The sequence below is a fragment of the Melozone crissalis genome, unplaced genomic scaffold, assembly GCF_028551555.1.
Source record: "Melozone crissalis strain CALT ecotype California unplaced genomic scaffold, PUWL_Pcris_2 ptg000111l_1, whole genome shotgun sequence".
Classification (NCBI taxonomy): Eukaryota; Metazoa; Chordata; class Aves; order Passeriformes; family Passerellidae; genus Melozone; species Melozone crissalis.
In genome coordinates, this window is record NW_026535888.1 from 5,424,224 (window position 1) to 5,445,647 (window position 21,424).

The 21,424-nt window shown below is 49.2% G+C and overlaps 1 protein-coding gene across 1 annotated transcript; it reads right to left on the reverse strand.

The window, feature by feature from the left end:
• Window positions 1–15,980: 15,980 nt before the first annotated feature.
• On the reverse strand, window positions 15,981–21,214 carry LOC128947944 (cell division cycle protein 20 homolog). Its single transcript, XM_054292469.1, is given in 12 exon segments — window positions 15,981–16,159; window positions 16,475–16,592; window positions 16,764–16,888; window positions 16,994–17,229; window positions 17,571–17,665; window positions 17,990–18,186; window positions 18,542–18,670; window positions 19,599–19,695; window positions 20,327–20,431; window positions 20,434–20,474; window positions 21,021–21,156; window positions 21,158–21,214. Coding segments are annotated over 12 exon segments (1,515 nt in total).
• Between the last annotated feature and the right edge of the window lie 210 nt (window positions 21,215–21,424).

Sequence of the window (21,424 nt, forward strand, 5' to 3'; positions counted from 1 at the left end):
ATGTGATTTGAGAGCTCTGTCTTGTTCGTTGCCACATGAGTGTTCATGACAAGCTGGACAGCCCACACGTGGTTCTGTCGAGTTAAATTCATCCCAATTCTGTGCAAACAGCAACCCCGAGATGCTGAGAAGAGCAGGCACAGTGGGTGGGTGTGCATGCACACACCCACTGGCTGACTGCTGTGTGTGCAGATGGTTTTGCACTGTTGTAAATCTTCACTCCCCTAAGCTGAAAGACTATTTCAAATATATATCTTAAATGAAAATATACATCAAAAAATAAAATTGTCCAAAAATACATGTGCATTAAATTTCATGCATATTATATATTATATATTTTGAATAATATAATAAAAGATAATATAATTGTATTCTTGTTGTACTTCATATTTCTCAAGTCCTATACTGTACCAAGCTGTTCTTCTCTGCAGCACAGTTCTTCATGTGTCTTCTCAGAGGCTCCTCCTGGGCTCCTGACCCACCCCTATTTATTCCAGTTACCTTCACGAGCTACAGCTGCTGCCCAACTAAGGACTGTGCAGCTGTAGCTCGTTTGGAGTAACTAGGACCCACACAGATCTTGCAGGGACTCTCTCCATAACAATACATATATTCAGGCCCCCACATTTCCCCCATTTTCTTTTAACAATTATACAATTACAATACACATACAGTCCCAGCTCTCAGGCTGCCACAGCTCTCAGCTGTCTTGGATACATACATTGAATCCATACGTATCCCTGGATCTTTTTGTCCCAGCTCTCAGGCTGCCACAGCTATCGGCTGTCTTTGAACACATACAAATCCCTAGATGTTCCAAGGCTCTTTTCCTCAAAGGCCATATTCTCACAGCTTTCTGCTGTTACAGCTCCTTGATTCAAAGGCCATTCTAAAGTCCCAGCTCTCAGGCTGACATTCCAAAGTTCCAGCTCTCAGGCTGCCACAGCTCTCGGCTGTCCTATCCTCTATGATGCCAAGGGGTTCCATACCTTATTCAGGCCCCCACATATAATATAATATAATATAATATAATATAATATAATATAATATAATATAATATAATATAATATAATGAAAATATATGAGATCATTTTAAAGCCATTGCTTGTGGGGGATATTAGATGATCTCCGAGTGTTTGTACATTTTTGCTTTCTGCTACTGCTGATCCTAGCAGCAACTTCCTGTCAGTTCTTCCAGATAATTTCACACAAAGGTATTCCATCATTTCAATGCCTGTGAGAACTTGGCACTGAAATGCCAAGTTGATTCCCAGCTCTCCAGCCTCCTTCTGGATTTTGGGGCATCTCAGCACTTGTGTCCATGACCCTTCCTTCATCCCCAGCCTGCAGCAGTCACAGTCGCTGCTGCCTCCCCCTTGCTGCAGCTCATTTGCCAAAGTGCTGCCAAAGGCAGCAGAGCTGGCTCAGGATCCCTGCTGGCTTCTGGTCTCTGGGATGAGCTTCAGGGGGACACTTGGAGCACTTTCCTAAAGAGCTGCCTGTGGGATGAGGGATTTGTCCTCCGCGGGTGGCTCCTGCTTGGATTCTGTGCTCATGGAGCCCTGGAGTTTTCTCAGCAGCCTCTGCAGCGAGTTCTGAGCCAACGTGGGGCTCTGCTGCCAGCCCAAATCTGCGCTTCCCCTGCCCAGCCTGAGTGCAGGTGGGGCATGTGCTGGGCATGGCCAGAGATTTGCATGGCCAAAATCCTCCAGCATTTACATCTGCCCATGCCTTTGGGTAGCACAAATCTACACTTACTTCAGTTGAAACATTGCATTTATTGCAGATAGTTACACCCGCACTACTAATGTACAAATACACAAACATTAACTTATGTTTAAAAATGAAATTTATTTTAAATTGCAACACCTGTGCTACCAATATAGAAACACAGAAATATCAATTTATGAATAAAATCCAATTTATTCTGAGAATTGTGCTATGTAAATATATACAGATATCAACTTCAGTGAAAAAAAATTATTGCAACCCTCTGCAGCAACTCACTGTACACAAATATTGAAGTTACTGAATTGAAGTTTAACAATTAAATTCATTACTTATTACTACAATTGTACAGCCCATATACAAATACAGAAACAGCAATATCCTTCTCTAAAGAATCTCAGATCCAGAACTAAATAAATAGAATTTTAGAACTACACAGCTCTATACATAATAAATAGAAGTAAATACATATATAGGCATAACAATATAGAGATGTAGACATGCATTACATATTTCATGACATATAACATGACAATATAATACAAACATAACAAACCTGTCTATAAATACACAAATATCAATGGACCAATAAAAAAATCTATACAACCCCAGCAATAGAAATGCACAGCTACAGAGCTGTACAAGTATGTAAACAGATGAATATACACGCATCAATATAACAATATACACACACATACTATCCCTATACAAATATCAGTCAGTGTATGTAAATATCTCTATACTTGTAACTATCCAAATCTAACTACACATCCATAAACAGCGCTAGATCAGGAGGGGTTGCAGCCGCCAATGATCCCAGGCTCTCGCTGGGTCTCCTCCTCCTGAGCAGAGCGGCTCTCCTGGACAGGGACAGCAGATGGGACATCTGGCAAGCAAAGGGAACACTGAGTGAGTGTGGGGACGTTTCCCTTGGCAGCAACTGCGCTTCCATCAGGGAAGAGGAAATGCCAGAGCCTCCCCAGGAGGGTCCGAAGGAAAAGCAGCCGAGCAGGCCAGGCTGTGGTGAGCTGTTCACTTCTTTCTGGCATCCCAGTTGCTCTGAGGGAACTCCCTCATGTCACGTTATTGAACCACCTCTGCACTTATCAACACTGTGGCCCCCAAATCAATCAGCATTTATGTCTCCAGCTGCTTGCACCAATGACAGGGAATGTCCTCTAACGGTGCTGGGGCACAAAGTTACCTTGCACAGGTCATCTGACAGGGCTTTGTTCTTCCTGTGCTTCCTATGTTTCTCCTTACCTTCGACTTGGAATTTTTACAGCATTTCTTTTTCTTTCCCCTTGATCAGTGCAGAAATGCGTGTTTCTCTTCCAAGTTTCTGTTTGTTCAGTGATCCTGTCAAGCCTTTTCTCAGAAGCTTTTACCATGGAATTGAGAGTTAATTTCAGCAATTTTGGTGATTTTCTGTGAGATTTATGCAAGTGTCCTGTTCATTGGGCACCATTTAGAAAGGTACAAAAGAAAAAAAGGATGTTCTGTATGTCAGTTCACTAGTGGAATATTCATGGATAGAGAGAGTGATTAGGTGAATTTTACATCTACTCCTAACCTGAAAGTGCAACAGGTAATTTGGGGAGAAATTAAAGCCCAATTTCTCCTTCTACCAGCCTGTATTCAAATGTAAAGTAAATAGAGCAGGGTGAGAATGTCAGTGCTCAGTTCCTTAAGTGCCTTATTAAGGTGTCTTAAAGTAATGGAGATAAAATTTGGGTGGGCATTCCTATTGAAGTGAAGGGAGAAACGACCATCCTGGTAATGCATCAAACTCCAACTTTATTGATCAATCAATCACCTTAAATAACAATACTAACGAACTTCATGAATATTCTGTAATCCAATTTCATGATAGGCTAACAGAGAAACTTCTAACCACTCCCTTTGTTTTAGAATACCTACAATTGTTTATTAAAAACAGAAACCAAAACAGAAACCAGAAACCAAAACAGAAACCAGTGTTCCCAAAACTTCTACATCTGTTCTCAGGATGGCAGGCCTTCCCAGAGATGGTGTTCTGCTTGTTATGGGAAGACAGCCCGAGAACTTTATTGTTTATAAAGAGAGTCTAATTGTTTATACAAATCAGAAGGCTGAGAACTGTTAGAAACTGCTTTACTTTTCCCTTATACTTTTCTCTCAATTGTATGTCTCATGGCCTTTTCTTTAAGTCATTCTCCGACACATTCCTAATTTCCAGACACTCATTGTCAATTTCATTGACTCTGAAAACAGCAGAGATGTGCACATCATACCTGATCAATCCATTTGGGAGATGTTTTAGGTTCAGATTCTCTGAGGCTTTAGATTTTTAGATCTCTAGACAATGCTTCCAGGAATCTAAATAGCTTTCAGAAATTAAACTTTTTTCCTTTTTTCCTCAGTCTTAGCACCCATGTGCACCAGAGACCTTCAGTGAATGGATTCCACTCTAATCCATCTCCAAGCTGAATCTTCCAGCTGTGTTCCCGCTGGTGGTTCGTGTGTCTCTTCTGCACAGTGCAATTTTAAAATCTTCGTTCCTTATTATCTCTGCCCTTCCTTTTCTGTTTTAGCTTGCAAATGCATGGAGTTGTATCAGAAATGGTGCATCCAATTTCTGATGCATCAGTTCCTGTCTAGCAATTTCATTTTATCCTGTTCTGATGTTATGCTAGCCTTATATGTTTTATTCTAAGTGGACTCCTGTTTTCTTGCATGTGGAAGTTTTACAATGCAATGCTCTCATTCACCTGCTTTCATGAAACCCTTCATTAACAAGTAACTGTATGATTCCCTTCTGCTTTGTAGATGATTTGGGAAACTCGAGTCCTGCTCAGCTACAGAAAAACATACATGGTGCTTGGTAATTGCCCTAAGCATTTAAGTTAATGGTAAACAACTGCAGCTTATTCATTTCACAGAAATTGGGAGAAAAGACATTGCAAATATTGAGGAATGCAGTGCAATATTGATGGGCATCCCTTAGTTATCCAGACAGACTGATGTCACTGGCAAAATTCCCTCTTTTCCAAAGGTTTTCATTTGCTTTGGCTGTACTTCGTATGGCTGCAGGTCACATTTCCCTTGATTTAAGGAAGTATCTTGGCAGGTATTCTTGGTGAAATATCTTGCTAATTCTGCCCTTGGAGGAATTACTCAGTTCTGCAGTCCTTATTACACACCCTGTTCTAAAAGACTTCTATGCTATTTTCCCTCTCTCTGTGAAATAAACAGGGCCAGGAGACTTCTTCTCCTTTTTAATGCCTTTATTAAAAGTGATCAGCTCAAGATTGGGCGGCTCGACGGGTCTGCAGCATCCGTCGTCTCTCCCAGGGCGACTCAGAGGAGGAGGATATGCACAGCTCTTTCCACAAGGGGCAGAGCTGGGGATCAGATCCTCATGGGAGCCTTTAGGGCCTGCTGATCCCCGTCAGATGGTGCCCCTCCCACTCAGTCAGCCTGGTCTCACCGCCGGGGTCGTCTCTCATGGTCAGGGCGAGAGGGTCCAAAGGTGTTCCGCGTCTCTGCAGGCTCAGCATTCGGCTCCTCACGTCCAGACATCACTCCAGTCTCTCAACTCTTATTTGGCTCGTTGTTTTTGGGGTTTCTTCGTGGGTTTGGAGTCGGGGGTCCCACAAAGAATTCTGGTCCTTGGAGTCACTCTGCATAACCCCTCCCCTCTAGGTCTCTTCTCCTCACTGTTTGGGAAGGTCCCCACCCTTCACTGTGTCAGGAGAAGGGCCATTAACTCACCCCAGCCAGGGCTTTTACTAATACAAAAACAACCATTAATGACAACGACCTGTAATTACCATAACACAGGCAGCAGCCCAGCAGTAGTGGTAACTTTTTCTCACAGAAAAAAATCAACTGAATTTTTGTTCATAACATCTGTGCTTTCACACTTGTTCAACAAGGTTTTCTTTCTAACAATATTAATCACAATATCCCAACGGATTAAAAAATGCTTAGGTATTTTTTCCCTAAGTATTTACTAAAGAAAAATAGTAATAAAAAATACTGTATGCATGCTGGATGTAAAATACAAACAGAAATATACTTGAGAGTTCTCCCAAAAACCTTAAGAAAAAAACCCCCATGTATTCTATAAACCCCAGAGTATTCATCTACCGTATACAAAAATGGGCATGTTCTAGAAGAGAAAATTTGTGCAACGGTTCTGCACAGAATTCTATGCTTTCAAGCTTTTTGCCCTTCAGGGGCAGTGCCATTCTCTGAACTGTAATGCTCTGAGCATGTTCTGCTCACCATGGCAGCTTTCTGCTCTGCCCTGGTACAGATCATCCTCCCAGCATAGGGGGAGTGCAGCCACCACAACTCACAGCACCTTCCCACACAGCAAGAACCTGAAGGACAGAGATGGCTTTCACCAGCTGCTGCGGGTTCTAATAGTGCCACCTCTCAGCTGCCGAAAGCCTGAATTTCTGTGTTGCAGTGCGTTAGTTTATTGAGCCAAATGTTCTGTTATATAGCGGTATGTTCAAGTGTTCCCCGAGTTATTACAGTTAGTTTCTCCCCTGTGTTATGCCCTCCTATCTCAAGGAATGCCCTCCCTCCTCACCAGATTTTTCAGATTTGTTGTAGCCCTCAAAACCACACCCCAAGAGTCGCTTATTGGTTACTATATGGTGTCCACCCCCTGTTTTGAAAGATTTTAAAAACCCCTGCACAGGGGGGCTGGGGGTTCTCTGAACATCTGTTCACTTTGGGAATTCTGACTTGTAGAACCTTCCCCCTGCCTCTCCTGATGAATTTGCTGCACTTTACACCGCAGAAGAGCCTCCTCTGTTTCCTTCACTCAGCCCTCCAGGGATCTCTATTGCTGGGCATTTGGGCTAGAGGTTCTGGCTCAGGCAAAATCCTAACCTAGCCAGTTCCCCACTCTTGCCGTTGTCACTGGAGCATCACAGAGCTAGCCAGGGCTGCGGAGGGCAGTGACAGTGACCCATACTGTGGCATAACACAGCCCCCAGAGCCACACCTGCCAGTCCACAAGCCCCAGCCCTGGTCCCCATTGCCAGCCTCAGCGGCTCCTGGGCATCCTCACCCTGAGTGCAAAGGCAGCCTCAGGAGTCCCCCAGGGCACTCTGGATCCAAGCTGCAGACACCCTAAAGCCAGCACTGAAAGGGACATGGATGGAGACTGCAGCTGGATCTTGCAGTGCTCACCACTCCTGACTACTCTCTAAGTGAACCCAAACCTCATTTGCAGCACCTTGAGCACATTGACCCTGCTCGCCCCTCCTGGAACCTGGTGTTCCCACATCCTACACCAGCCCTTTGCAGGGAGTGACCAGCTCCCAGCTGCTCTGCTACCCTGGCCTTACTTTCTGCTTGCCAGCAATGAACTTAACGGATACACTCCTGAGAAACCTAGCACAACATTTGCTTCTCAGGAGCTCTTTGGCAAAAAAACTCCACTAATCCCTAGTTTTTGCACAGAGAAGGAGGTCCTGACATAAGGCACAGGCACAGGCAGGGCTCTGGCATACGAATTCCTGAGCCACAGGATTCCACCCATTGTTGTTCCTAGCTGCTGTGCTGATATTTTAGAGCCAGTTCTGGACAGGGGCTGCTGCTGACAGGGTAGGAAAATTTGGAGAAAAAAAGGTGCAGGAGACAACCAAAAAAAAACCAAGGGGGAAAACCCTTAGAAATACAGAGCACAACAGAAGTCCTTGGAAATGGTTCAATAGAAAATGCCACCAGCAGTGAGCAGAGCCTGAGGTTGCTCACTGCCACCCCAGGGGCTCCTCAGTCCCCTGCTGGTTTGTGTCTGATGCAGCCCTGCCTGGAAAGGGCTCCAGGCTCTGGTGTTCCCAGCTTGCTCCAGGCTACATTCTTAGCAGCACTGAAAGAAGAGGTGAAACAAAGAGCCATTTTCTGTCCTGCCTGCAAACTCTTCTCCTTCAGTGCCACTGCCAGAGATCATCCCTCTGTCAGCTTGGCACTGTGCCTGCTGCATCCTTGTCCCTTTCCCTTACATCAGCTCCTGCACATCATCAGCACACACTGCCCCACATCATGAACAGAGAGAGCTGTGTCAGAAGAGAAAGGAGTGCATTTTCTTGTTTGTGAGATGCAAAGCTGTGTTTCGTGTCAGGTACAAACAGGTGACATGTGTATTTGTGAATGCAAAATGTGTGGACCCCGACAATGGGAGAGCTGTGAATTCTAATAATAACTGAGGAGAATAAAGCATGGAAAAAGGCCTTTGAACCTATCTTTTGTTTGCAATTAACCCTAGTTGATTTAGGAGTATTGGAATTAAGGTGTTAAAGATGTTGCGTTTTGCTCTCATTTAACCCATAAAGAGCTCTGCAATAATAACCTTTTGAAGTATAATTTTAGAATATTACTTGTACCCTTGAAACTGTAGCTTTGGAATATATATAAAGGAAATATGCTTATCTCGCGCCTTATTGAAGCAGAGAAAAACAGCTTGAGAAAGGAAGACGAACATCACCTCAAGGATTTATGGTTTTGACCAAAGGGAAGCTGGACATCACTGTTATGAGATTTATAGTCTCTGCAATTAAAAGGTGGACACACATCTGGTGTAGTAGATAGGGTCAGGCGCTCGGAAAATCTCGCGATGTCACGGAAAGCAGCAGGATCCCTCTCCCCCTAACTTCTAGTGATAAGGGATCACCCAAGAATGTAGTCCCCCCTAACATTAGTAACTTTCGACTCCTTACTAACCAATTACAGTAAAGTAAGACCCCCTGACGTAGAGAGAAAACTCCCCCAGTATAAAACCCGACGAGACGGGACAATAAAGGTCTTGAACCGTCCGCCATACTGGTGCTAGCGTGTGTTCTTGGCCCGAGTGACCCTGGAGAGTTTGGGTTGCCGTGCCGTTTCCTCAGAACCAGGTCGCCTCGCCTTGCATCAGAAGGCGACAAGTGGTGCCGGAAACCCGGGATCGAACCAGTGCCCGGGGAACGGGGATCGCCTGGACAGAGGACGGCGGCTGCACAGCTGGCCTTGTGCAGCGGAGGGGACGCCCTCGAATCATGGAAGCAGTCTCAAAGGTCGTAAGTGAAGTGTGCACACAATGGGGAATAGATTGTAAGCTTAAAGATGTGACTCTCGCATTGTCGAGATTGATTAAGCTGGGGGCTATAGAGAGCCCCGTGGGTATTTTACACCCAGAGGTGTGGGATAACTGTACGAAAACCCTGGCCGAGGATACCATGTGTTCAGGCTCGGGGAAAGCCCTAAAATCGTGGGGCAGAGTCATCCGGGCTCTGCAAAAAGCTCGACAAGAGGAAGAAACCTGGAAAGCTGCCAGAAGCTACTTAATAGCCACTCCGCAGCTAGGGGTGGGGGCACCGACACAGACCACCCCGGAAAGCGATCAGATTGCAGATGGGGATGTGCGGGGGCTAGGCGCGTCCCACCTCCCCTCGAGCCCGAGCCCAAAACCCCCGGGAGACCCCCCAACCCCCCTGCGAAGCCCGCCAGATCCCAGCCCCCCGCCGGAGCCTCCCGACAAAACCGCGGCTCCTCTACCCATTCCCCCCCCGCCGATCGCTGACCCAGCACAGGAGGCAGAGCAACGGGCGCAGTGTTTTTGGAGGGGGCTGACGGAGGAGGCGCGGGAAGCGGCGGGACGGTCAGAAACCGCCCGGATCGATAACATATCTCCGCTGCCGTATGGGCTCGAAGATGGCGGCCGGCCGCGTGGTCAGGGCGGAAGAGAAGAGGGGACAAAGGGCGGAAGTGGGATCAGCCCGCTTAACATCGCATGCGCGGGAGAGCGGGGAGGGGGGGCGGTCCCCGCGGTGAGGGGTGAGACCAATCAGAGCGCTCTATTCAAATTAAGCCCGTATAAGGCAAGGACCTCCCCCAGCAGGAGGCGGGGAGACCCCAGGGGGAGGGAACGGTCCGCCCCCCGCAGGAGGGGGCGGGGTCGGAGCCCGAGAAAAAGGCAGAGCAGCCCGGAAGTGCTCGACCATTCCACTTCCGACTCCGACTCAGACTCGAGCCGGGACGAGTCCGAGAGGGAGTCGGGGAGCTCCAGTTCGGATACTAGCCTTAACAGAGGGAGAGCAGCAGCATACAAGATCTCTAGTCACAGTGCTCCCGCATGGGTGAAGGGATTATCAGAGAAAGACCGGACCCCTCTTACAGATTGGCGAAAAATAAAGATAGCCTGCGCCGAGTACACCCCTTCAGCCAAGCTAGTGTTTCCTGTCCGTGTGGGGGGGGCAGGCGAAAACCAAAGAAGGACCTATTCTCCAGTGAATCCAAAAGAGGTACAGGCAATTATTAAAGCGATTGCAGACAAGGGAATTAATTCTGCCATGGTTAACACGCTCATAGATGGGGTTTTTGGAGGGGATGACATGCTTCCCTTTGACATCAAACAGACGTGTAGGATGATTTTCAATGGCGCGGGGATGATTGTTTTTAAACAAGAGTGGGAGGACCAATGCACAAAGGAGCTAGCCCAGATAATGGGACCTGACCATCCACTGCACGGCTCCAGTATACAGAGATTGGTGGGTAGAGACCCCACGATGATCACCCCCCAGGCCCAGGCTGAGGGATTAAGGGCCCATGAAGTTATGACAACCACCCGGGCTGCCCGAGAGGCCATTCGTTCTGCTTCCAAAGTAGTGGCTAAACCTGCCCCATGGTCTACCATAAGACAGAGTGAAAGTGAGAGCTTCACTCAGTTTGTGGACAGACTTCAGGCAGCGTTAGATTCCTCCTCATTGCCCCCAGAGGGGGGTCCCTGGGTGGCCCTGGCCATGAAAATAGGGAAGGAACCCCTGATGGTGTGGGGGACATGCCGCCTTTATGGCAGTCAAGATCCCCACGTCATAGGGTTTCAGTTCTGGGCAGACACGGGATCAGACTGCACGATCATTCCCCAAGCACATTGGCCCGGACGTTGGCAATTCAAAGAAGTCCCCCCAGTGAACGGAGTGGGAGGGCAGTCCCGGGCGTGGAAAAGCACCCAGCTGGTGGCTTTAACACCTCACACAAAAAAGGGACCAGGAGTGCCAACATCAGCAGCAGCCCTGATGCTGGAAGAAGCACCCTCCTCGCAACAGGGCACCGTGTCAGTCATTCACATCAACAGCCACCTCCAGATCGGCAACGACAAAGCGGACGCCGCAGCGAAAGGCGTCTGGACGTTGCAGGAAGCCCTGAAAAAGGCCCAGATCGAGGAGCAGAGAAAGGCAGAGCTGGAGGACGAGAGGGACCGTGGGAGAGACGTGGATGAAGAGCTGCAGCAGGGGAAGCAGAAGCTGCCACAGCGAGCAACAAGGATGAAGCTGGAGGAAGAGGAAGATGTGCGGGAACTGAACGCGCTGTTCCTCAGTGCCAAGTGCAACATGATCTGGGACAAGCAAGTCCTGGAGAAGCAGATGATCCTCGAGGAACTGGCAGAGGAAGAGAAGCGCCTGAACGAGATGATGGAAATGGAGCGGGAAAAGGGCATGGAGGCCCAGGAGGAGCTGGAGCGCCAGAGGAAACAGGGGCTGATGAGAGCCCAGCAGGGCATTGCGAAACAGATGGAGCAGAATGTAGAGGAGTGGGCATTGAGGGCTGAGGAGCTGTACCAGCAGGGCCAGAGGCAGCTGGAGCGACTGGAGCAAATGAAAAAGGGGGGATCAGAAGGCCTGGGAGCAGAAACAGGAGCAGGGGGCCCACAGGTGGTAATTAGAAACGAGCTAGGCGAATGGGAACGGGGCTGGAGGTTGATGCTCACGGGGAGAGGGTACGCAGCTGTCAAAGAGGACGGCAAACTAAGTGGTGTCCACTTGGGTCAATTAAACCGGACCTCCATAACGAGCAGAATGAGACTGATGAGAGTTGCGAGTTTCTGTTTGCAGGACCTGCTCGTGGGACGTCCTCATGACGCGTACATCCCCATTCCAGAGGAAGGCGGCAGACTACCAGGCCGCCGGGCAGCGCCCGAAGGACCCGCGCGGGTGAGACCCAAGCATCAATGGTGTCTCTGTGTGATTTTGCTGTTGGGGCTTGTTGCCAGAGGGCAAGTCAGCCCAGACCACTACCCCCATCGGCCATTCAGGTGGGTCATGCAATACCTTAGTAGTGACAAAGTGCTCAAGGAAATCACCGCACCAAACACCCCATCCTTCGTGCCACATCACCCTAGCTGGGCAACAGGCAGAACGTGGACAGTAGTCCTTCAAGGGTCAAAAGAGAGAGTGAACGTGCGAATTATTAGGCTCCAACCGTCGGCATCCCGAGCGGTCGGACCCAACAAAGTGATTAAAAGTGTGCCGAAAGGGAGAAACGCGACCCGCCCCAAAGCCTTGCCCACAAGGGTCGCTGATATCCCGACCGGCCATGTAGAAGCCTTTCAGATAGGCCGTTCAGCCGAGTCAGACTCAGACCCAATCCTTCGTATGTTAGAAGCTACCTTCCTATCCCTGAACGAATCTAACCCTAACCTAACTGAATCCTGCTGGCTTTGTTACAATGTCGAACCTCCCTTTTACGAAAGAGTTGCTCTAAACACTCCCTTCAGTTACTCCACAGCAGATGCACCCAACCAATGTAGATGGGACACCCCCCGCAAAGGAATCACCCTGAGTCAAGTCACAGGCCAGGGCAGATGCTTTGGCAATGCAACCCTAGCTAGGCAGAAAGGCAACGTCTGCACCAAAGTAGTCAGACCCAATGGGAAAAACAATAAATGGGCAGTGCCATCCGCATATGGGATGCGGGTTTGCCAGCGATCAGGAGTGAGTCCTTGTGTGTTCCTTGCCAAATTCGATGACTCTAACGACTTTTGTGTCCAAGTTCTGATTGTTCCTAAGGTCCTGTACCACGCAGACGAAGAAGTGTATCACCTTTTCGAGGAACCCAGCCGGCTCCACAAAAGAGAAATAGTAACAAATATAACTATCACAATGCTGCTCGGCCTAGGAGCAGCTGGAACGGCCACAGGAGTCTCAGCCCTAGCGACACAGCACCAAGGACTGTCACAGCTGCAGGCAACAATCGACGAGGACCTGCAGAGGATCGAGAAATCCATCTCCTTTCTAGAGAAGTCAGTCTCCTCACTCTCAGAAGTGGTCTTGCAGAACAGGCGAGGTCTAGACCTCCTATTCATGCAGCAAGGGGGTCTGTGTGCCGCCTTGAAAGAGGAGTGCTGCTTTTATGCAGACCACATGGGAGTCGTGAGAGACTCCATGGCAGAACTCCGGAACCGACTGGCTCAGAGACAGAAAGACAGGGAGGCCCAACAGGGCTGGTTCGAGTCCTGGTTCAATCGATCACCATGGCTAACCACTCTGATTTCTACCCTAATAGGTCCTTTGGCAATGCTACTTTTAGCTGTCACCTTCGGACCATGCCTGCTGAACAAGCTGGTCTCATTCATTCAGACGCGCCTAGAACGGGCCAACATCCTGTTCACAGGTCAGCAATTCACTGCTGTGAATTCGACCAGGGAACACTGCCAGTCACAAGATTTCCCACTAAAGTTTACCAAACCCCTTTCTTTGTCAACAACCCCATGCCTCATCTCAGTACCTATGTATATGACTACTTTGCTCATTTGTAGAAAAAGGGGGGGAGATGTAGTAGATAGGGTCAGGCGCTCGGAAAATCTCGCGATGTCACGGAAAGCAGCAGGATCCCTCTCCCCCTAACTTCTAGTGATAAGGGATCACCCAAGAATGTAGTCCCCCCTAACATTAGTAACTTTCGACTCCTTACTAACCAATTACAGTAAAGTAAGACCCCCTGACGTAGAGAGAAAACTCCCCCAGTATAAAACCCGACGAGACGGGACAATAAAGGTCTTGAACCGTCCGCCATACTGGTGCTAGCGTGTGTTCTTGGCCCGAGTGACCCTGGAGAGTTTGGGTTGCCGTGCCGTTTCCTCAGAACCAGGTCGCCTCGCCTTGCATCAGAAGGCGACAATCTGGGGAGCTGGACCCCACCAGATGGGATTCGTCTTCTTTTGGAAACTGGACTGTCACCATCTGGGGATACTCCTTTGAGATACATCCTGAGAAATTAAAATCACAACAGTGTATCGAATTGTGATGTAATAATTTGGAATAAGAAATGATGATGAGTAAAAGATTGGAAATAGAAACTGCTGAAAAAAACCTGATGGGTACCCCTATAAATACCTGTAACCCTCAATTATCAGTGTGCAGTTGGAGGGAAAACTTCCCCCACTGTACCCAGCACTGTATTGCTCATACGTTACCATATTAAATAATAAATTGATTGCTGCTTGAATATTGGCCTAGTCAAGCTTCTTATTCATAACACTGTTAGCTGTGCTCTTCTATGGGCTGGCCATGGCACTTGGTAATTAATATGCTATCATGCTGTGAACTGAATTCACACCTTATAGGGCTGTGTTTACTGGGCCTGCTGGATCAGTGCCCACTTCCTTCCTCTGCTCCTCCTCACTCCAGGACTGTAAGAGACCAGCATGGGGTCAAAGACCCTGCAGTATCATTACCCTCTGGTAATGCTCAGAGGTCCTCTAAGGGCTATGTAATGCACAGCATCTGGGTGTGGGGCATGTGCTAAGGAGAAAGAAAGAGTCTGTGAGAAAGCTGAGCTGCTCTTTCATGGGACTGAAAAAACGACAGGAACTTTTGGGCATATAAAGCTTTCCTTCCAGGTCAGGGACCAGGGAAGGCCTAATCAGCTGTGGCCCTACAGAGCAAGTCTGTGCTAACTCCCAGCACCAAGTGCATGGGTGTGGCGCAGGGCTCCTACAACAACAGCACAGCTCTGTGGAAGAGCCCAGCCTTGCATCTGGGTTCCTGCCTGCTTCCCCTTTAGAGACAGCTGTGGCCCGAGGATTTGTGTCTGAGGGAGAGCTGCATCCTTGTACCTCCTGATCTTTCCCAAGTGGCCAAATGGGGATGCACCAGCAGCACTGCTGGGAAGGTGCTGGCTCAGTGGCTGTTTTTTGAGACTCTGCCCCCCATATCAGCTTTATGTGTGTGGGTGTGTGTGGGTGCTCTGGTGTGTGTGGTTACACACTCACTGGCCTTGGCAGAGCACAAGTCGGAACCTTTGAAGGTTCCAGCTGCTGTAAGGCTCAGGAGGCAGAGCTGGTGCTAGGCACAGTGTGGTACTGTTCTGAGAGAAATGTGAAAACAGTTAATAATCCACCCTCAGCTAATCACTAGGGCTGATGGGAGGCACAGGCCTGGTGGAGCTGCTTTGTACAGGCCAAGATGCTTATCAGCTGTGCAGTGTCCCCAGCAGCCCCTGGCAATGCTGGTGCAGCTGAGGGACAGGCTTGATGGGTCTGGTGCAGCCCCACAGCCTCAGACACTGCAGCTCCACCATGCAAAGCAGCATGGATGAGCTGGTTGTTGGTCAGCTAAGGGCTCAAATATATTTCCTGCAACTTGCTCCAGCACAGTTCGGCCTGGAAAAAAGGCATTTTTCCGAGTGTAGGGGAGTCAAGCTCCTATAAATGTCAGCTGAGCCCTGGTGCTTGCTCCCCTGCATGAAGCCTCAGTGAGGCACCAGGGCCTCCTGTCAGCAGGAGGGGAAGGGAGATCAGAGTTGTTGGAAGAATACGTGACTGAAGGCTGAGCACAGGGTTGGTGGTGCTTTGCGTGGCTCTTGCATGACACCCAGGCTGGCTGTGGCAGTGTAAGCTAACCTTTTGTTTTGCATCAGGCTTTATGCCAGAGCCAGCCCCTTTCCAGCCTTTAGGGTGATTACAGCTGTTGCTCTATATTTCTCTCCCTCCTTTTTTTTCCAACAGCTATTCTACTCCAGCACCATAGGCAGGCAGTGATGGCTGCCTGTAGCTAGCAAGACAAACTGAGATCTGCCTGCAGAGCCGTATGAAGGTGTCCCTAGGCTTGTGAGACAGGCCAGGAAACTGAGGCCACAGCCATGCTGTGCTTTCAGTTGAGCCTGTGGTGGAGCTGCTGTGCTTGTAGTCAGCATCTAGATGGGGCAGGTGACATATCTATCTTAGCTGGGACAGAAACAGAAGTACAGCCCTTGCACAGCATCCTTCTATTAGGCTGTGCTAAGCTCAGGGGCCTGTAAACTGGCCCTTAAGACCTAGGTCTCCACTCCTTGCCCAGATCCCCAGCCTCAGGGAGGACTTGGGTTTAGGAGCCATGGCTTTTTCTTCCATCAGACTCCATTAAGAAAAAGTCAAGTTAAGCAGTTCATTAACATTTAAAATACTGTACAGTGTGTAAACCAAATATCCCCCTCCCCACAACAATCCCGTGCTCTCAGTGGATGCTCTGGTGAGGAATACTGCTTTTGGCACTGTTTGCCTTCTCTTTCTTCTTCTTCTTTATGGGATGCATCTCAAAACAACTCCAGACCTGCACTGTTTCATCAGCAGCTGCTGAGGCCACTGATGTACCATCAGGACTCATGGTCAGGTTCAAGATTCTATCAGTATGAACTGAGGAGGAGAAGGAATGTGCAGTCAGGGCTGAGCTGATCAGCACATGCACATTTACTCCTGTATGCTCCCATGAGCCCTGCCAGCTTGCATAGCTGTCCCCCCAGTGGCTGTGGCAGCATGATTTCAGACCCCAAGCAGACACTTGGATCAATGGTATCTCTTCCACAGCCCCATGGGCATGCTTTACTCCTAGCAGCATGGCCCCGGATACTGTCCTGTATCAGTGATGCTGCAGGCTCAAACCAAGGAGTGCAGCTGTCTTCAACCTCTAACAGCCATCCCCCCCACCCCCTCCAGGCCCTGTCCACCTACCTTGCAGCTCTGCAACCTTGGTCATTCTTGGATAGTTCCATATAATCAGCTCATTCTGTGCAAAACCATGGGCTGAAATGAGCTCCTTGTAGTTTGTGGACCATAGGATAGAAGTCACCTGCAAAGAGGCAGTAATACAGGTGAGACAAGGTGCTTGTGCTGATGCTCACCACTCGGAGGCGAGCATGGTCCCCCTCCTTCCCTGTGCCTCTGGGCCTGAGGAGCCAGCAGCTCTGTGTAGGTGTGCTGCCAGAAAGTGTTTGTCTCCAAGCTGATGTTCGTCTCTCACCTGGGAACGGGTATCAACAGCACTGAGGCAGGCGCCAGAACACACGTCCCAGATGCGGATATGTCTGTCATTAGTGCCACCTCCAGTGGCTAGAACATTCATCTGCCATGGGCACCACGCCAGGCCTGAGAGAGGAGAGTTCATTTTAAAACATACAAGAGGCAACCTGCACCCAGCCAGTGCTGCATGCCTGCCTTGCACACACATATCCGCCCATGGCAGCTCTGTGCTCACCTTGACAGCACCCTGGTGCTGAGTGAAGGTCTGTAGAGGAGCAACGTCGCCACCCCCACCTTGGCTGCATGGCCAGACGTTCGCCAGACTGTCATTGCCACCACTGGCCAGGTAGCAGCCATCCAGAGACCATTTGAGTCCGCACACCTCCTGTGTGTGGCCAGCAAGGGTGGCCACGTGATGCTCAGCCACTCGGACATTGTGGTGATGGATGTGCCCAGTCCGTGCACCACTGCAGAGGGAAGAGAAGGCTTGCAGGTTCAGGCTGCACATTTTCACCCAAATCCATTTTTGTTGTTGCAAGACTGGTATGCCTGCCACTGGGTTTCAACCAGTGTTACCAGCAACACAGGTCTGTTGGTGTGAGTGAAACACCCACACAAGCTCTTTACAACTTCAGCACAAATTGCAATACAGGAAAGAGGCCTTCTCCTCACACCCCCAACAGATAAGGCTGAGTAAAAATCCCAAGCCAGGACAAACTTCTCTCTGCCATCCCTAACCCATGCCACACATAGATTGAGGGATAGGAGTTTGCAACAACTGGAAACTGCCCTTGACCCACTGCTTTACCTGGAGAGGATGCAGCTGTTCCAGCTGAGGGTTCCCACACGGCCACAATGGCTGGTCATGGTTCGGAGACGTTTCTGCTGCTCAACATCCCATAGCTGGAGAGGCAAAGCAAAAAGTTCTTCAGAAGAAACCCAATCCTGTCTCTATGCCCTAGGAACCTCACTGCACAGGCTCTCTCAGCTTACTCAGTAAGGGAACAGAAAAAATGTGTATCTCATGACTATAGCACAGAAGGTAACACTACTTATCAGAAAACCCCCAAACCAAACCCTGCCTTGCACACTGGGCAATTCCACCCCACACCAGGGAAAAGAAGTCAGGTGCATGGCATCCTTCCTCTGCCAGCCAAGGTTTTGTCCCCAGGCCCCACAGTTCTGTCAATCCCTAGAAAACATCTCTAGTTTTACTCCTGCATTCACCTGAACCTCAGCACTACTTGTGCCAACAGCAAGGTAGTCTCCATCTTTAATCCATGACACAGAGGAAATGTAAATATCTGGATGCTCCGTCTGCAGCAGGGGGATAATCTCCCTAGTATCATAATTCCACAGATAAACAGTGTCATCCAGAGCCACTGCCAGGAAGTTCTGGGAGCTCCAGTCTACGAGATTCAGATCTACAATTTGAAAGAGCAATGCAGGTCACGCCATGCTTGGCTAGAGAGACCTGCCTTTCACCCGTGCTGATGCAGCAGGTGTGGGTGCACATGTGCACACACACATGTACAGGTGAGGGGCAGCCTTCTGAGTGTCACTATGCCCAGCTGCTGGGGCCAGGTACCCTGCTCCAAGGCATCTACACAGTGCCCTAGACCACTGTCCCTGTAAGGCTGCACAGGGACACTCCAGAAGTGGTCTGTGCTAGCCTGGGTACACAAAACAATACAGACAGCCCAGTTACACTGTCCTAGGAACAGCAATCCAGTGCAGAATGTTCTGGATGCCCAGCACTCAACCCTGTAGCCTACTTACAGTAGTCGTCGCGGATCTCTGGCGCATCCAAGACCCGGTCTGGCTTTGAGGGAATATATCTGCTCTTCTTCCTACCGAATCCAGGTGCCATTTTCTGACTGTAGAGTACTTTCAGGTTATTCTGATAGCCTGTGTGCAGGGGAACAGGTTTGTTAACTTGAGTTAGTTTCCTCCCAGCTGAGTGCTGCTCACCCAACTAGGAATCCCTTGGAGTGAAAATAAAGTCCTAAGAGAAGCACTCACAAGCCTGCAGTGCACAAAAATCACTGGCAGAATGAACTGCTGAACAGGGGTGAGCTACAATTTCCTCATTCATGGAAACAAATTTAACAAACACTTGGGTTTTGGAATCCCATTATATTTAGTTGCAGTTTAAGCTAGAAAGTGCACAGCAGAATGTTTGATGCTCTTACAGACTTCATGAAGGTTTGGAACCTGCAGTACAGGTGAAATGTCACTGACATCTTTTCATAAAAATCCTTTTTCTTTAGGATTTTTCCCCCTTCTGAGAAGCTGTGGCCTCAGCAACAAAATGTAAACAATGGTTATCTGCTGCTGTGGAATGCAACAGGTGGATCCGTGATTGGTCTCGGGTGAATGTTTGGACTTACTGACCACTCATGGCAGAGCTGGGTCTCACTCTCTGCTGAGACACAGCCCTTTGTTATTCATTCCTTTTCTATTCTTAGCTTGGCTAGCTTCTGAGAACTTTCCTTCTATTTCTTTTAGTATAGTAATAATGTAATATATATCATAAAATAATAAATCAAGCCTTCTGAACATGAGGTCAAGATTCTCATCTCTCTCTTCACCCTGAAGACCCTTGCAAGCCCTGTAACAGGTGACCAACTGGCAGTCATAGGAACTTTCCTAAATAAATTCAACTGTAACTGTTATTCCCTCCCTCGACCTCAGGAACCTTAAAAAAGGAGACTCCAGCCTGTACAGCTCTCAGAAACCAGTTGATTTCTCCTGTGACCACACAGAGCCTCTGTGTTGCTGTTCCCCTGACCTGATCTCTCCTGCTGATTCAGCTCACACAGAGCCTGTATCATACCTTCTGGAGCATTCTCTGGTTTCCCACTGAGGTGGAGGATCTTTGCCTCTTCTACATCAAAACCATTCAGATTCACTGCCCAGGCTTTCTGTTGCTCCTACAGAGACAAATCACCCTCAGTGCAATGAATTTAAAACAATTCCCACACTGCAATTTAAACAGACACCTAAGTCCCCTTCTCTTAGAATCTGAAGATGTTTGACTGTGCTGCAAGGGTCAGTCACACAGAGGCAGGTCAAAGCAGTTTTTCCTCAGACTTTCATACATCGTCCTGCTCACATTTTCACACAATGGCAAATTCAGTGTTATTGCCAGTGGGAAAAGCCACAGCCACAAAGCAACCAAATGCTTCATAAACAGATTTCAGAACACAGTGTAAAACATTCCAGAAGTGTTCCCTGTAAAGATACTGTCCTAGAAGAGCTACCACCAGCAGTTTCACTTTCCATAGGCTCACAGCTTTGTGTTTTTGTTGCCTGCCACATTTTGAAGCCGCATTAGTCAAAAGCTAAATTTTGCTACCAGAAGCAGCATAGGCTTAGAGTGCATGGCAGTCTCTACAGCTTCAATGTCATCCTAGGCTCCTGAAGCCCAGAGCTGCACGTAGTGATGCCTGGGACTTGTCAGTCCTGCGTGCCTACTTGATAGAACCTATAGTTTACTGCTCTGTAAAGGGGCAGGAAGGAGTAGCGGTTGTTGAAGTAATTGTAACTTAGCAACATGCTCACCTTCTTGGTAGGGGAATCCTCAGCAGGGTCATTCTCTTTGATTCGGAGGAAATTTGCCATCTCCATCTGCATAGTGCTGCGGTTGGGCATGTAGCGACCCCCCCCCCAGCCTTTGTGGGGGTGCTTTGAATTTTGGATCCAGATTTACCTGCATTCACATATGAAAATATTGTCTTACAGCTATTTAACAGCCTGTATTAGAGCTTTCATGTGAGCGAACCCAATACTCTTCCACATCACACCCACCAGACAAGTAGGACTCTGAGGTCTCATGCCACCCAGTCACAACTAACTTATATTTTCCTCCCTGCCACCAAGTTGGTTAGGGACAGTGTGGTGCAACTCCTTGAGTCTAGTGAAACAATTCCAGAGTCCAGAGATAAGGGGAAGACACAAAAACGCTCACAGGATGTAAAGCTGTCAGCTGACAGTCCTGCCCACACTCGTCCTAGCATACAGCTGTGCCAGCAAGGCTCAGCTGGGCGAACAGCAGCTCGCCAGCCCCAGTGCTCAGAGCTCTGCCCCTCATGCTGGAAAGGAGGTGGGTGGCTGCCAGGAGCACAGCCCACCTCCTCCTGCCTGAGCAGCAGCCGGTAGGGCAGCGTGGCAGGGAGCCCAGAGCCCCATGGCTACAGACAAGCAGCCTGGGCGAGGCTCCCACACTCAACCTCTGCCGCTGGTGGCCGGCGCTCACTGGGTGTCTTGGACGGCGTCTTGCTGGAGCTTTGGGAGCGACTGGCCGGCTTCATGGGTGACACGCTGATGGGGCTGGGCCCGGGGCTGCTCTCCTTGGCCTTGCGCTGCCATCGCGCAGGCGGCGTGTTCGGGATCAGGCGTGCCCAGCTTCAGCAGCCCGTGCAGGTCTGCCTCGAACAGGAACTCCACCATGGTCCTGCATTAGCCGTACCCGCCGGCCGGGCTGAGCCTACTCCGACAGAGCCCGCCAGCCTGCCCTCCACCGGACCGTGCAAGGCCTCCGGTGGCTCCTCCTCACCAACGGACACCCCTACTCTCCCCAGCCGCTCCTCGGGACAGTCCATCAGCCGATACGCCCTCCTGTCCGCTCCTCGGGGGTCCTTGATCAGCCAGCACTCCTTC